This window comes from Ptiloglossa arizonensis, chromosome 13 (genome assembly GCF_051014685.1).
Source record: "Ptiloglossa arizonensis isolate GNS036 chromosome 13, iyPtiAriz1_principal, whole genome shotgun sequence".
In the NCBI taxonomy this organism is placed as follows: Eukaryota; Metazoa; Arthropoda; class Insecta; order Hymenoptera; family Colletidae; genus Ptiloglossa; species Ptiloglossa arizonensis.
The window spans coordinates 6,485,889-6,503,931 of record NC_135060.1 but is presented as its reverse complement, the minus strand read 5'-3'; the positions used below and the strand labels follow the sequence as shown (position 1 = coordinate 6,503,931).

At 46.3% G+C, this 18,043-nt stretch overlaps 1 protein-coding gene across 1 annotated transcript; it reads right to left on the bottom strand.

Annotated features, from left to right (window-relative positions):
* Window positions 1-8,003: 8,003 nt before the first annotated feature.
* Window positions 8,004-8,522, bottom strand: LOC143154106 (uncharacterized). Its single transcript, XM_076325929.1, has one exon. It carries the CDS (start codon window positions 8,520-8,522, stop codon window positions 8,094-8,096), a length of 429 nt encoding a protein of 142 aa, XP_076182044.1. The 3' UTR covers window positions 8,004-8,093.
* Window positions 8,523-18,043: the final 9,521 nt, after the last annotated feature.

The window sequence follows — 18,043 nt, the reverse complement described above, 5'->3', positions numbered from 1 at the left end:
CTTCTCCTCTTCTTCCCGCCCCGTCCCTTGCCCCGCGATCGTAACGGTACCGGGACGGGGTTGTTACGGCCGGGCACGTGGTTTCTCGGGGATCTCGGTCAACGGGGCTGTTTGGGTGCTAGGATGGCTCCGGAGGGACCCCCGCTTTTCGACCCTTTCGATTCGGTGGCTCCGGTGCCGCAGCTGCGTCACTCGCCGCTCGTTTCTCGTCTTTTCGGGGGACACGCCGGAAACTGGGAGTCGGGGGCTTCCGCGAAACCGAGCCAGATATTTCGGCGCGGCATGACACTCGATCGGGAAAGATTGATCGCGACTACCGGCCGCTTCGAGCGTAATTGGGATTTCATCGATATATCGGGCTCGAAAAGTCGGGATCGAAGCTTTTCTTTCTTTTCTTTGTTCCTGTAAAACTCGTACGGTTGTTGTCTTTTTTTTTTTTGTTTTTCAGGAGGAAAGTAGCTTTTCACTCGGTGGAAGTTTAGTTAACGTTCTCGCGGAGCTGATTGACATTTTTGGGTAACGATACAAGCGAGAAGGGTAGTCGTTTCGGAAGTTTCATCGGGTAGAACAAACCGTGTGTTTCCGGTACGTAGTAGTTTTATTCGACGATGGAACGTAAGAGTGTGTGGAACGAAGTATTACGTAACGAAAATAACGATGAATTAATCGTTTACACGCCACGTATCGAACGGGAAGGGTACTTTTTACACGCGGCTCTATTTTTGTAACCAACGAGAGTGAACAGGCAGAAATTCTATGATACCGCGAGTGCTGTATTCGAATCCGAAATCGTAACGCGACTCGGTATTCGGTATTCTTCGAGTGCTCGTACGGTGTGTCGTCGCGCGAGAATTCTCATCTTTGTCTTTTGTAAATTCCGCGGGAACCGCGATATTTATTTACTCGAATTTTCGTCCGCAACGTCTCACCGAATTCTCCGACAGTTCCATTTGAACCGTTTAGGCGAAACCCATTAAAATGGATGGAAAGTTCGGTTCGCTACGAAATTTTCCGTCAGCGGAGTTCGTGCAAGTTTAAAGTGCACCGGTACTTATTTTTGGCAGGGAAATGTTAACCGTAACGGACAACGCTAATAATAGCCGGTAGAATCTGGAGCGTCGTCTTTTAAGGAGATTTTCAAAGTTTTATGAAGCCGGATAGTTTCCTAATGAAAGGGCGTTTCGTCCAAGGTTGCCGCTGGACTCCACGGTAAAGCTTGTAACCGTTGCTTCAGACGCAATTTGTGCTCGCCGCAATTGGCTCCTACATGCAGTCATTTGCTTAATGAAACCTGCAGGAAACACGATTAAGCACTCAGCCGTGTAGCGGTATCGTCTAGAGGCAGTCGAATTTATACCGATAACGTAATATTTCCCTCGCTCGGCGATTGATAAACGCGCGCCGTTTAATTGGAAAACTATCTCACACCGTGGAAAGAACGTCCTTCGAGCGTTTCCTGAAAAGATACTGCACCGAATGTACCCAAAATGGTCGTTATTCACGAACCGTCGACGCACGACTTCGACGACCAAGTACCACCGTTCGCTAATTTTTATTAAACGCCACGGTATTCGTATGATCGGACGCGTAGCGAAAAAAAATTGATGTTTTCGATGGGACAGATGTCATTAATTAGCAGCTCGTTCCTGCGCATCAATAAGGCGCCGCCGACGGCGTCGCAGCCGTCCAGAGATTAAAATTCCATTATGCAAATTGCTTGTAACACTTCGTTTGCATTCGATTACCTGGCCGAGAATTTCCCCATATATTACCGCCGGATAGCGTTACTAATGAGTACGGCATTCATCAATTTTGGCACTGATTGCTCCGAAGTGGCGGTACAAACACGACGGAATCGTTAAAATCGACTCGCGTGTCTCGCGGCGCGCACCTGACGCCTTAACGACCTATGGGAAACCAGAAAATTAATTATTCCTTTTTGGAGCAGCGATCGATCGTCGATGTTCCTTCGGTCGAATCGTGGACAGGCTGAAAGATCGCGATTTCTCTAATTACCCTCGATTCTCTTTTTTTTGTATTTTGCTACCCGATGGTGTTGGAAACACGGTGAAACGTCTCGGTCGATAGTTGCGTCTAGAAAGTTCGCACGAGGTGAAATTACGCGATTTTAATCAACGTCGAGCGATCGGCACGAAACTCGGAAGCCACTCGACGAAGGATATCGAGGAATCGAGACGATCTATCCGTTACGTGTCGGCGCGAGCTGAAAATGTCGCGCGGTGCACACGTTACCTACACGGGCTGCATTTAATTGTTCCGCCTTCGCTAAAAGACGTCGGTGTACGGAAACGGTGACCTTTGCATTCGAACATCGCTCGGGTATTATGTAGTACTCCATGACCCGTAAATAACTCTCCATTGACTACGGTAGCGTAATGGTGATCGTACGGAGAATCGCTCCGACGATTCCATTTGCTCGGCAGCCGCCGGTAGCTCGTTCGTAACTGTCCATAGATTTCACAAATATGGCCCTGGAGGAAATTACAACGACTCTATGAATTTCGCGCGATATTGTTACGTAAATGGTCGCTCACGGAACTGTTTGGCCCGCGCTCGGACGTTGCTCCACCTACGGTAACGTTATTTCCGGTCGAAGACACGGGGAGCAATGAAATCGACGTTGTCGAAAATTAGCTCGTTCGATCGAACGTGTAACGCGCAATCGAGAAGAACGCACACGCATCGTTGACGTAACGATGCATCGTCACAACGATTACGCATCGAGAGACAGTAACGTCGTTCTCTTTACTTTCCTTCCGCAATTTTTCTCTTCGAACACCCCTCGAGATTATAATTCTCACGATATCGCACAAAGGGCGATCGTAACATCGCGCAATGTAGCGAGATCGTGATTAATCGACGCGAGTGTCGCGCGAAAGTGCAAGAATGCACCACCCTTCGCGCGAATCCAATTTTTCTCCGGGCAGCCCCGAGAGTCTTTTAAACGGGTATTATGCAAATCTAATTGAAAATTCGAGGCGTGAAAGCGACCTCGGCGAAGGTTCCTCTCCGTTCATCGCCGGACATAAATAACTGATGCGAAACACGCGAGTGAGAGCCGATGATAAAGTGAAACCACTTTGTAAGATGCACTTCGTGGCGATAAGGGAAACGCGAGGAACGTGTACCCGCGCAGATATGCTGATTCAATTATTTCTGTCATGTCGCCGGCCCACCCAAGTAGACGTAACTATTATTTTCCCTATTTTCCTTCTTTTTTCTCTCTTGCCTATTAACACCTGTCCCTTGGTCGAGGTTCCATTAAAATTCTGTTCCGCGATGTTTTATCCTATCTCGATGGAGTACTCGGGATATATCACTGGACACTGATAAATTTTATCAGATTTAATGTACAAGCTGTTTCAAAATCGCGCGAGACGATTTTAACGGTAGGTGTGCTCTTCGAGTAGAAAAATCGATACGGAAATTTACACGGAGATAAAAACTAAACTTTTCCATTATCTCGAAGGTAACGTATTCTGATCTAAAATAATCACGGTCACTTTGGTAAAAAAAAGTCAACTTTACGAATTTTATTTTCCTGTACACCGTAGACAATCAACGACTTCGATTCGTCGACGCTTAAAAATTACTTTAACAACGAAGAAAAGCGATAAAGATATATTTGATAAAAATAATAATTAGTTGTACACAGTGGTCGTAACGAGTAATGTATAAAATATAAATTTTCTACAAATATAAATATAAATAGTATCGATATTTTCTTCCTCAAAAATATTTGATATCGTTCTCTATCGATACTTGGTCGCTCGCTTATTACAACTATGCGTGGCAACTATATATAATTTCTACGAAACAGCAAAAGCTTTTGCTTTCAACACCACTCGATTTTGAAGCATCCTGTACGTATCCTCGCCGTTTCCTTAATCGCGTTGGACGTGTTAGTTAAAGTTGGGTACACCGGGGCGTCGTTATATAAAACAAAGTCTTAAGTGGGAATTACTTTTCGATGAATCAACATTATTTGGCCGGTATGGAATAATACTTGTGACGTCCAAATTGACGATCACGTAATTCCGTATAGGCAAGGTCTTGCCTGTGACCTTACCGAAGCCCCATCCCAGCGTCGTTCTATTCAAATCAGATAGGACCTCCTTTCATCCACTCACGTTAGACAGGCTGATTAAGTCTTCCTCGGTGCTATTTTCGTACACTCTTGATTAAAAAACAGGAAATTCACGTCCACGGTTAGCGAAACCTTCGATGGTGCTTGCAATAAAAGTAAATTCATTTCTGTCTAACAAAGATTCCAATCAACATCCTGGAATTTAATTGCTTAATTCGAATTGACGATGAAGCGGTGCCGGAAACTATTTACAAAGAAACAACGTCCTTGTCGCGAAACAGTTGGTTCGACGATATATGATCGATCACAGGGCAAGGTTAAAAATGTCTAAGAAACACAATATTGGTGGAGGCATAATATTTTCGAAGATGTTTTACGCGAACGAAATTCTTCGCGTATTCACCTGTTATGGAAAGTTCGTTTCGAACCGAATAAGTGAAAATTGTACAAAAATGAGAAAAAAATGGCAAATATCTACGAATAAAAAAGTAGCTTTACACGTTTCGAGGTAAGGGGGTAGTTGTTTCGTTAACGAGGTTTCTTTTCAATTTTACTTAATCGTTGTTTCGTAACGAGTGTAAAAGAACTTTCATCATTGAGAAAAAAATATCGTCTAAACGTAGATATTGCATTCCAGATTACCAAAATGACTGCAATGAAACAAAGTTTTATCAGCATCGTGATAAAATCATAAGCTTGTACAAAGTGACCTTTGAGAAAGAAGCTTGCGTACACTGTCGAGATAACACTGTAATCGTGAACAATGTTGCAAAAATTGTTGTACACCAAAATATATAACGAATAATCGTAAGAATAGTCAATTACGAACTAGCGATTTCATTACGATAATGATCCAATATTGTGAAATAAGTATTTAAAACTGCAAGTACTACCAAGAATAGAATCTACGTACGTTATTTGATCCACAAAAATTGTCTCAAAAAATATTTCAACTTTCTTTACTCGCATTGACACATCTTGCGTAATTCTTCGTTTCCTGTTGTTTTTCAATTATTTCTCGCAACTGCGGATACGTAACGCAAACATGAACTCTTTATACTTCTACAAAATAAAAAAAAAAACATATACTTACACATCGAGCGAACGTTTTGAGAATACAAGAATCTCAAGATCTTTCTCGACGAAAAAATTAACTCTTCTAGATTCTTTCGATCGAGCACCGCTCGGACAATTTTTCCTGGCTCGTGACGAACATTAACTCGACCGTTGCACGAACAATCTCGATCGTAATTAAGAGTATCCGTGAATGGTAAAATCCCGAGGCATTCGCGGCGCTATTGTCCGTCCACTTTCTCTCTCGCGAAATGCCTAAATTCGCGTTATCGTTCCATTTTTGTATCAGCCGGCACGTACGTACGTCCACTCGGAGGATCGCGCTATTGTCTACCCTCAGACGGGTTCTATTTATAATTTCATCTCCAGCGATCGAGGACGTGGTTAAGGGTCTCGGTTCCTGAGGAATCCCCTGAAAGTCAGTGGGTTGGATACGTCAGACCGCTGGAGCTGACGCAACAGGGCATTGAATCATTAAATTTGGTACAGTTACGTTTCATTCTGGACGACATGTACACATCCGATACGTTCGCTCATTCTGAAACCGCGGCCATTGTGCCGCTCAAATTGGCACATCTCTGATTAGAAACTTGTGCAGCCGTTCATTGTTACGCGGTCTGTGGCGACGTATGCGATCGTGCAACACCCGTTCACGACGATTTAGAAGAAACTTCGCGTTGGAAATCTGATCGGTCGAAAGGGCCCCAGTTTGCGTTCCGTTATTTCACGCCCTTTAAAAATACAACGATAGACCTTCCACGAGTATCTTCGATCGCTTCGAGGACCGTGATTCCTTTACGGATTAACGGTCCGTAGATTGTTTCCAAGATCCGTAGAATTCTAGAAAGATCAACGAACGAAATAACGACGATGCTGGTTTCGAGTTCTCCGAAATTCTTCCTCGATGGTGGTCTTTTACGACACAAAGATGATAAAGTTTTACGACAACGGGATTCTACTTTCGAAATTGATTTTACGAGTATCGTGAGCTCTCGGTCGCCAATGTCACGAAACAACGGACTGTAAAGCGACCCGAACGACCGGTCGACGAATCGGTGCACAAGATGCAAAACCATATCGCAAGGTCTAAGGGTGTTCCGAGCCGTCGAAACGCACCGAACGCTTATTGATCTGGTCGTACGTGAGAGGAGAGAAGAGACCAGGAGTCCAAAACGACGCTTGCGGTTGTCGTGGATTGTGGATACGGTGGTGACCCCGGCGAAGGTCTGTGTCGAACGACCTCGACACTCGAATGTATGCCGAGGACATCAGGAAGAACCAAGAAACCGCTGCTAGTCGGGCTTCTTGCTGAACCGTTCGGTTCCTTTGATGTAAAAACACGTCTCTGGTTCGATAAAGTCTCGCCTTTTTGGTGAACGTTGCGCGCGGTTCAGTAATTCACATTCAAAGAACCGTCGACGAGGGACGATGGCAAGAGGTGTCAAAAGAAGATAGGGTTGCTTTTGAAGATGGATATAAAAGTGTCTAATATTAACTTTCATTTTGAAGGATTAACCTGCCACCGGAGAGCACGCTTTGGGAATATTTTCATCGATCGAACTTGTATAATTTTTACTCGCTCGTATCGAGTAAGAAAACGAACGGAACGGTGCACGCGGATTCGAGTTTTCAATTATTTGAAATATCGCGAGATAAGAAAGAAAAATTATAGAAATATAAATAAATGTAGGTTAGTCAATTTCCAATTGATATAGCAGGTGTCGCGAGTGATGGATTTCAATTCTCTTTTATCTACTTCGAAGAAAATAATTTCGATCAACGAGACGAACGATCGAGTCGAATTTTCGTTTCGATTTTTGATTACCCCGTGATGCTTGTTTCGCTGGTCGACGATATATCGTTCAACGATGCAAAGAAAAGAGTAGAGTCATAAGGTGCACCCGATCTCGAGCTTATTCTACTAGAAATTTGGCCAATCTCTCCTTTGACCCTATTCTGCCTCCATACGAATAAAATTGCTTCTTTGTGTTCGCGTCGAGAACAAGATGTGAACCGTTTATACTCGAAAAACGCTCGCGGTTAGGACGACACCGTTTAAATCAAAGGATTTTGGTCCTAACGTTTATTAAAGTTTCGCGATACGATCAAAAAGACGATTTATCCGCGTTTCAATGTTCAAACACATTGACGACACTTCGCGTTCGATCCAAATACTTCTTCGTCACTTTCATCCAACGAGAAATTCTCGCTTGTTCTCCCACTCTGAAATTTCATATAAATTTAATTCCAGCGCTGATATAATCTACGTTGATTCGTTGCTGCGAGCCGCAAGAGATAAGTCAACCCGAGCGTCGTTCCGCGTTCAATGAAAATACTTCCCCGTCATTTTCATCCGGCAGGAAATTCTCGCTCGTTTTCCCACACTGAAATTCTTACTCGTTTCGCCTACACTGAAACTCTCACTCGTTCGCCTACTCTGAAATTCCAAAGAAATTTAATCCCTCCATCGATACGATCCTCGTCGATCCGTTCGAGAAAACAACTCGAACGTTGTTCAGCGTTCGATCAAAATTCGTAGTCACCTTTTCTTCGCAACGAGAAACTCTTACTTACGTTTTTGCTCTAAAATTCCAAATAAACGTAACGACTCTGCCGAATCTTCGACGAGTGTCCTAGCAGTCACGCAAGATAATTTGTAAAAAAAGAAAAACGAACGTCGAACGATCTCGCGATCGCGCGTCGCTGGACAGAAAAAACGTTTGCTTTGGTAAAATGACTTTATGATAATAAACCCAGAATGCGTTTCGTAAATACATACGCGGTTCTCGGTCGATCTCGGGGACGATCACAACGCCGCGGCAACGGCTTCGGCAACGGTCACAAATGCGGGTAGAAGCTATCGGTGCTAAACAATCGGAGTAAATGGAATCGTCGCGCTTCGTTGGCTTCCCTAGCCGCTGCTCGTCGGCGTGGCGGCCTTGTGCGGATATTTTCCGTATATTTTGCCGCTCCTGGTCACTCGGTAGTGGATCTGTTGGCTCTGTATCGTGGACGATGACGAGGAGTTGGTCACGTGTGGCCCGTCACCCGTGCAGAATCTCTTCACCCTCTTGATCCCGTGTTTGTGCTTCCGTTGGTGTACGGGGTTCTCCAGCTTCGGTCGTTGCTGGTGCTTCGTCTGCGTGACGATCGACGTAGCTTTCGCGATCGCCGACGGCAGGGTGTTGCGTTTCTTCAGTAATCTCAGCGGCGACACGGCCAGGATCGCTTTGGTGACGCTACGTCTGCAACTCCAGAGTACCAGGGCCGTGGCGAACCACGCGAACCATGGCCCGGGTTTCGGGCCCGGAGTTGGTTCCCTCGACCAGAGAAATAGCATCTGCGCGAATCAAAGGTTACGATCAGATATGGAATGCAGCTCAAGTATTTCGGTTCGCATTGTATATTTTTTGAAAGTGGCGTTTCGAACACTCGGCGAATTAGAAATTAAAGATAAGGGAAGAAAAAAAGTATATCAGACTGGGGATAATTACACTTGTGTATTCGTTTACGGATATAACGATAAAGTTAATAAGGAATTATACCGTTTACGGTGGAATAAAGTCGTTGGAATAAAATTAAGTAGTTGTCGGTTTCGCGTTTACTTGTAAATTTGTGTGAGGTAGATGCAACTAGATTTATTTTGGTTCTGGGAATAATTACACGTGTACTCTTTTACGAATACACCTGTAGGAATTTGTGTACCGTTACGGTGTCACGAAGTCGTTGGAATAAAATAAAATGAAACGGTTGTCGGTTTCACCTTTACTTATACATTCGCCAGACGTGGGTGCAACTATATTTCTTTCTGTTCGCATTGTACATTTTTAGAAATTATTGTTTCGAACATTGGTGTCGGTTCCACCGGCCAGAGAAATAGCACCTGGCGAATGAAAAATGAGGGTTAGACTGTGAAAGCAACGTTCGCCGAATCTCGCCCGCTCCCGTGGCGTTGGTAATATTTATACGTTGCGTGTATCGTCTGTTTTCTTCTACGAATACATTTGCGAAAATTTGTGCACCGCTACGGTGTAATAAAGTTGTTGAAATAAGATAAAATACTGTACTGTTCGTGCTTCGTATCGATTCAAAAAATAGTGTACTTTAAACATCTACCGATAGTTACAACGTTGCAAGGGACACACGAACGAAGAGAAATACACGTTCAATCGAGAATAACAATTTTGCGCTCGATGACGTATGTCAGGTTTCAGTATACACCTTCGATAATCTCTCGGATTATCGAAGGCAGCGATAGGTTATACATCGACGAGGTAAATTTAATACAATACGTAAATTCATTTTCGTATAAAGCTTTGAATGATTCTCGAAACCGAGAACTTCGCAAACAACGATCCAATTGCCATTGCGTTCTCTCCGAATGAAACCTCGTTCTTCGTTCGTCCTCGATACTCTACGAAATACTCGAACGCGCGCACCCAATTCGAAGATATTAAACAGAAGCATCGTTAACCAGCACAGAAAACGATGATAAATTTTTCTTTATCGTATTACCCTCGTTACGTAATAACGTAATACGAATATTGATTCGCCAATGCGGAATTCTCGCACATCGCGTCCATCGTCATCCCTATTAAACTAATTCCATTACCACGCGGGAGGGGGTCGCAAACCCGATTTCCTTGCCGCGATATTTCCTCGACTTTCCATCGAGCGCGTAACGACGAGAAAATGTAGAATTTAGGGTGCACGGATCGCGAAACGCCCACCGTTCACCGATTTATCGTTCTTCGGTGGCGAAAAATCGTTTCGCCAATTAAGAATCGGGATTCGGGTCGAGCGAGACGCGCGTGGGCGTGCACGGCGTTAATTGAAGTCGCAGGTTTATTCAAGCGGCAACCAAGCGAGCGAACAACCGGGGACGCCGCCGCGTTGAAACCTATGGGAAACATTTGCCGCTGACGGCTCGCAATTTTTCGTTAATCGAGTCGCCCGTGCGCCAAAAGGTTGCACAGCAATTAACGAATAAATTGCAGCTGCCGCGAGCGAGGAAAGAACGCTCGAAACGTTTCTGCTTTCCCGGCTCCCGTCGCTTCCTCGTCGAACGGAATCGAACAACGCCGAACGTTTCGATTCAATTTGAATCGGTTCCTTTCTCCCGCACAAAAATCGTGAACTCGTCTCGTTCGAACGCGAATCGATGTCGGTCTCGTTTTCGAAGCTTCCGAGCACCGTCAAACGCTCCTGGATCGTCGACGAGTTGTTTACGTTCGGTGAGTCGCATGTTCGAAAACTTGCTCGTCGAAAGGCACGGTTCAAGAACGAACCAAACACGACCTACTACGGGTACAGAAACAACGATGCCTTACCGGTTACGGAATCGTCGGGGACAAAATGGTAATTAGCCCCGAATCGCTGACTCGAAAATATATCTCGGTTCCGAGCAAGCGAAAGACTGCTCGTGGTTATTGTGGCGAGAAGAAAGGTACGGTCCTGAAGAGAACGAGTCGTATCGAGTCGAACGTTTCAGTCAGCCTTCCTAAGACCTACGAGCAAAAATTACTCGTCCCCTTACCCCACGAGACCGATCTTTCTCTCTCCTCGCAATACCACACGGAAACACACAGTTCGCACCGAGAACGTAGCTTCTCCAATATATTTCGATTAACGCGTTCAACGTAATTCTGTTTATCTTTTTGTTTACGGCGCACAATACCGTTCACTTGAGCGATTTAAACGAGTTACACGACGACACTGTGGGGAAAAGAAGCGTGAGAGTATCCAAAGTCGGAGAATTTTCTATGGAACGTTCCGAGAACGATACGGAAATGGTTCGGAGATATTGCAACATTTTGCAACAGTTAGGAAAATCATCCCTCGACGCGTTTCACGTCCGTTAATACCACGATTAAATTATCGTGTGGCATTCGTCGATATCAAAGAGCAACGTTACAATTTTCTTTCCTCGCAATTCTCAAATCATCATTCTGAATATCGGAAACTATTATTTCTCACATTTCGTATCGTCGATCACCGAAACGTCCAATGCGTCCGAACGCGAAATTCATCGTCGATCACCGTTGACCGATACAGGGTCGAACGTGTCGATAATTTTCTATTCCGTTCGACGAGTATCGCGGGTACTCTCGATCACCTTCCCCTGAACATCGTACAACTTCGAACGACCGAGTTACGGTGAATTTGCCGCGTACAGGTGTCGAAAATCACACCGAGAGTTTAACCACCCCGGTTACAAGTTACGGTGCCCGTCACCGATCGTTTCTCGACGTTCGTAACCGAGATGAGAGAAAAAAACGAGACAGAGGGTGGACAGAGCGAGATGGTCGAAGAGAGTCGAAGCCTCGTGGCAAGGGGGGCTGAACGAGGGAGATCGATTCCATGACCGTCGCGCTTTTTCAAGGCTCACCGGCACTAAATCCACGATAATTCGTTTAGAGGGTGGGCAAGTATAGATCACGGCACTAGGCCGCGTCCCGACTTTTATGGCTCCCCGAGTGGCGTGAATATCGTTTCGCCGTCGTGGCGTTCTCGCTGCGTTGGCCGGTTCCCTTCTCTTCACGGTTGACCCATTTGGCAAAGACCTCCGCCAGGGAGAATTCCGCATTAGCCCCCGCGCGCGGGTTTTTACCGCTAAGACTGACCTTATAGATCCACTCGTTGGCGCGCTGCCTGAAACTCAGGGGTCGATCGACTGGCCGAAACATAGAATGGCCGTGAACGATGACTTACTGTGAACGGTAGTTGAACCTGGTACAAAGGGAGAGAAAACGATCTTGATCAATGCGCAAGGAAAGGTCAGGGTGAGTCTGAACGGGCCGCGCGTAAAGCGATTTCTCGGTCAAGTGATGAAAACGCGCGAGTTTTAAGGCGGGCCGAAGCAATTGCTATACTTGGATCGAACTCGATTGGCCGTTCAAGGTCGTCCCTTCGACGAACGATGAATCGGCCACGGATGCCGCTACGACTTTTACACTCTGCTATTCGACGAACAGAGCGTATGCACGTTTACGCGAAGACGAGGAAAGATCGCGATGGTCTCTCGGTGGCCTTGGCTGCTGATCGATTTCGACGAGACCGTAGCGAAACGATTGGATCGTCATTTTTGTATCGCGACATCGGGCTACGATAATCCAACATCGACGGTGAAGTATTCCAAGTATCGACGCAAGCTCTTCGGAACGTTAACGAATTTCGTGGATCATTTTCTGCGGAATTATTGGCACGAAAATATCCTCTTGGCAATTTCACGCTTCGATCGAGCGGAAAGAGCGATATCTTTAACCTCGAAATTCATTTCTTTACATTTTACGATTACATCGATCATAAATGGATTAAATTTTGCAAGAATACGATAGAATATCAACAAGCGATGTATTAATATACGTATATGTATATCCGTACTGTTAACGTTAGTATACTATATCGTAGAAGTAAAGTTTCTCACCGATGAACGTTGTTATCGAACGCTTTGTACAAACTGGAAATAACAATACAGTGGACCGATTTTTAACGATCGAATCAACGCCCTGATAATTCGTCGTTTCGAGGGGATTGTTAACGGAGGATCCAAGAAAAGGGAAAGTTTCGAGCAAACGCCGAACGAGGTAATCCGACGTTGAAAAACGAGGGGAGAGATCCGTCTGCAACAAGTATCGATCTTTTCAAACGGAAACAAACGTGCTCGGTTACCACGGGCAAGAAAGTAGATTGACTTCCTGCCTCGCAGGAACTCAATTCCGAATGTAAATAAGGAACGACCGTGAGGAAGCTTTCGTTTGCGAGTCGGACGCTCGATGAAGGGAGAAAAAAAGCAATTTATCGAAAGAAACGAGCGAGGTGAAAAGAGATCGTGAAAAAAGTGAAGCTTCGGTGCTTTGGAAAGCGATGGTCGACGAAGCGAGGAGAACGCGAAGCGTACGTACGCTCGAAAGAGAGTCGTGGCAGCGGAACGTCGACGCGGACCAACTTGCCAGTCGATGGAAATTAATAATTTAGGCCGGCTAACTGCGACTAGAATTCACGGCCATTATAGCCAAGTAGATAAGAACAAAGGGCGGGACTCGCGAAAGGAAACGTAAGAACGTTAATGGCCTTTCCAGCGAGGAGAGCTCGACAAATAGTGGTCGACGGCGATGAAAGAGCGGCGGCTGAGGCGGCGGCTGAGGCTGAGGCTGCGTTTCGTTACGCGGTCGTCTAACGAGTTCGATCTCTCGAAGTGGAAAAGGGTCGACCGTAAAGAACCACAGAGATACAACACGAATCGTAGTTTCCCCGATCATCGATGTTTAAAACGTATCGTGCTCGGTTGGAAAACCGTCAAGCGAAACGGAAATGCAAGTACGAGAATTTTCGCGAACTCGCCCTATCATCGATATTTCGACAATTTTCACGCTTTGTACGAGACGACTCGAAACAGGCCAACCCGAGGGTCCTTTCTCGCTCGACGACGCGAGCGTGTGTTTCACGTCCGATTTCAATGGTCCCCGAAAGCGCGCGAGTACCTCGCGAGAAAAAGATTCTCCTTCCGACGTCCTTTTCTCGCGGAGTTTCAGGTCACCGATGTTTTCTTACGCGAAAGTCCCCGTGTACTCTTTCCTCGCATATAATATGTACACTCGACGTTAGTACGCATCCCGGTAGTTACAATACCGTGACCTCGAAACGACTCAGTATATTCCACGATTTAAAATCAAGAGTCACCGATGTTTGTTAATGAACGTTGAAAGTGGTTACTCCTGTTCCCTTTCGTTCGATCGTTTCCCTCCTTTCGTATTTCATTTTATCGGTATTGACGTTGCGGTAGGATAAAGCGGTTGAATAAATGTCTCTCGATGGCCGTGCGTCGAACGAAACGGCCAATCATTTTTTCGTATCGTTGAAATTAAACGAGGCGATCCGTTCCCAGCGATGAAACGTGCACGATTTTTTCCCCGATTCGTCGATACACCCGATTGTAAATTGCAGTGTTTCTCGTGTCGTTCGCGCAACAGAATTCGGTACGGATAACGAGACAGTAACGAAACAATTAGAAGTTCATCGAGCGAAAGATCAATTTCTCTACGGACGAGTTATCCGTTAAATTGGAAACGGGTTCGGCACCGTGCATCGCATTGGAATTCGCCGTGAGATACGAGAAGAGAGGAATCGTTATTTAAAAGATACTATCTCGCGGTTTCGTTGCACCGTACGTAATATTCGATCGCGCGCGTAATCGAACGATTGGACACGATGTGAAAATGTTTGCGCGAAACTCGGAGCCAAAGTCGATAGGAACGTTGCGTCCCGAAATCCGTGTTTCCTCGTCTCGACAAACTCTCGGCGAGAGTTCCCCCGTCGTTAATGGCCGCGAACAATAACAGTTCTAGGGCCGTGGAGGAAAAAGGTCTCTCGAGCGAGAGTCGAACCTGGACACCTTCCATCCTTGACGGGTAGAAGATTTCGTATCGGATCGGACGGGAAAGCTGAAAATACGGGGAGGTCAAGTAGCAGCGGGGAGATACGTTTCGGATAACAGCACCGGGCCGATGTCAAGGCAACCGTGACACGGTGAGACGCGTCTCGATAAGGGACCGAGGGAAAAAATCTACACCGGGACGGTAAATTGCACGGAACGACGTCTCGAAACTTCCTTGATTGACCGATATATCGCGACGATGCCGCGGAAGGACGCGCGGCAAGGACCGTTTCGAAACGGTACGGAACACCTTAAACGTCGCGACGACGCGGCTCCCCGATGTCGCCGTACGGCTATTAATCGATAAGAAATTACGCGCATAAATACGGTATCTTATTAAGATACATCAACGTCCGCTGTTTCCATTATCGTGCCGCCTTTTAACGTTGCCCGCCGAGGACGCGGAAACGTCCCGAGCGCGCTCGAGAGCCTCGTTTGCGTTTTATTCTCCGCATACCACTTACGGGCTCGTGGCACTCGATTCTTTTCCACGTTTCCGATAAAGGAAACGGGACGGGGTCTCGAGATTAGACGAACTTTCCGACGCGTTTGCGTTCAATCGAAAGTGGATCGGGGAAGATCGTTCCGTCGCGAGTGCATCGAATATCGAACGGTGTGATTAGTTTCTTTTTTCTTTTCTTTTCAAAGAAATCTCAAATTCGTCGACGAACCGCGAATTACGGGATACATTAATTTACGAAAGTATTCTCTATTATGGATACAGATACCGAGTATTATCTATCATTTAGACATGCGTGTCTTTAAAATTTGTATCTCGACGTATTATCAGACAAAAGGAAGTTATCCGTGCATGTACTCGTTCTAATCTCGTAGTTGCGACGAAATGAAACGAAGAGATCGAAACGAGAAACTTTAAACAAGGTGTACGGATAATGCTGGATAGAATTCTAAAATTTAGTTTCGAAGGGTCGCGTAAGGGGTTCGAGCTCGATTCCTCGCAACGCCTTTTGCTTTTATCGTATCCGTCGAGTGAGGCGCGTTCTCGAAAATTCACCTCGGTGCACGGTGCACGCTTAAATATTTCGAACCAAGGCCAATGTTCGATCAAAGCTGGAAAAGTGTGTCACGGATGTGTCTCGGCGGCTCGAGAGCGTTTCTGCTCTTTTTCTCCGTCTCCGTTTCGAAAGTTTCCACCCACGTTGCACCGCGCGTTCCCCAAAAAACGGTGACGCACGAATTTTTTTCGCCTTTGTTGCTCCTCCCGCGAGTAATGTTATTCCGCCGCGCCGAAACGGCACGTTTCGTTCAACGCGTCACGCTCCATCCGGAACAATCGTCGACGTGCCGACACGATCACGGTCCTGTTCCGAGCGGATTTAAAGTTACATCGTTCCCCGTTTCACAAATTTCAGACACGTTTGAGACCGGTGGTCCTCGAAGAATCGAGAAACGAGAAATGAACGTTCGAGGATATAATTTCCCTCGCGAGGAACGAACAAGAAAACAATCCAAAAAATAACGTTTCGTTCCTCCCCTTTCCATTTGTTCGAAAGTCTGATATCGTTTATCTTCCCTGCGTGTTACGACACGATGATTAAATAGAGAACGTTGAGCGATTTCTATTTTGAAAGTGTTCATCAAAGTATTTCACCGGTGAAGAATTTCACGAAACTCACAGCTATCTGTTTTTTTTTTACGATCGCGTCACGGTTTCGTTTTCCATCGACGAACGCTGAAAGATTCTCGTACCGTCCAGCGACAGATTCCTCGAAATTGCTAAAACGACGTGTCTCTGAAACATCACAAGAACTCGTAAATAAGATGTCTTTGTGCACCGAAGAAGGAAGTATACCTGATCGAATACCACGAATTCGATGCTCGTAACCGTATGGTGCGTATAGTTGCGATACAATCGGTTCGTCTCGGATCCTCGAATCGTTCCACGTGTTCGAAGCATCGGAATCGATTCATCTGACCGAAAAACTGTCTCTGCGAGACAGTGATCGTTCGAACGAAACCTAGGAACTACGAATCGATCAACCGGTGGACACCCGTCGCGCGAATGTGCTCGATCCTGTGATAGATCGTTACTCTTCTGGTAAAAGAACGCAGAGACGCGTTAAAATCGCGCGATCCTTGAATCGAGATGCGAAGCTCGGGGAGCTCGCTACGTATTCGACGCGCCTCGCGCGGAATCGAGGCAATACCGATCGATTCATAACGTTAGGGAATATTCCGTGATAACGTTCCCAGGGCTACGCGGCGGGAGAATACAAATGTTTTCGCATTCGTAGGGTTCGCCATGGATCGCGTTCCAGTTACGCGGGGTAGGTGGTGTATCGTCTACAGGGGTCACACCGTGCTTAGGAATCTGTAAAAAATGGTAAACGTACCTCGACGTGCCTCGAACCTTTCCAAACTTTCCACCTGGTCTCCCTCCTGGATCTCCACCGCGGTATTTCGCGTCCACTGCCGACGCGGTGGAGTACGTGCACGGCCGTGGTTCTCGTGTCGATGTAATTACGCGGGAACGGTCCTCCTCGGCCGAACAACGTCGCTCGTTCCCAAAAATTTCCTAACCAACCAGATCGAGCGCGTCACCCTCGCAGACGGAGACGCGTCTGACAGCGGCGCGACGACTTCTCATATCCCTCGAGCTTGGTGCTAATCCCTCGTCGTCGAGCGCCGCGAACGTGTTCCGGACACCGCGGGCAGACTCGCGGCTCGCGGCACGCGGTAAAATCTTGTAGAAAAATTGTACGGTACCGAGGTAGGTAAAAAAAAAGTCGTTTAAAATGACGTACGAGGCGTGCCGCGGGGGGGAAAGAATTTAGACAAAGGATTGGCGCGGCCCCGCGGGCCACCGCTTGACGTACGCCGATTACGCCGAAACGATCGATCGATCCTCGGGACCGTCAACTTTGAAACTGTCGCGAGCGGTTACAAACGACGCGAAACTTGCGAATCGATCGTCGTCTTCGCCCCGACGACCATAGCGAGAGGAGAAACGATCGTCGAAATCGTCCCGTCGAATAAAGGAACATCGGGGTTCCTCGTCGTTCCGATCCACCCTTGGGCGATCCACGTATCCAACGATACGGGCGAGTTACTATTATGGTTTCGAGCCAAAGTTCGATCGTCGTTTGTAATATTCGTGATTCGTATGTACGTAATGTAGGTACCTTCTCACCTGAATTCTCGCGTTATCCGAAACGGGAGAGATTGTTTCGATACGAATGTTGCAAATATTCTTGGCGCGGAACGTCCGGTGTACTCTTTCGATGGGTATACATCCTCGAGCAAGCGACGCGCGATCAATTTCTGGGTAATATCTCGGTTACCGTTGATCGTATCGAAAATTTTTACGGAAGAAAAAAGTTTCGAAATTTAATTCACGGTAACTTTCGTTATATACATTTTTGCCGTGAATCCGACGCTGAGCGAGATATCGTAAATTTTGTAGT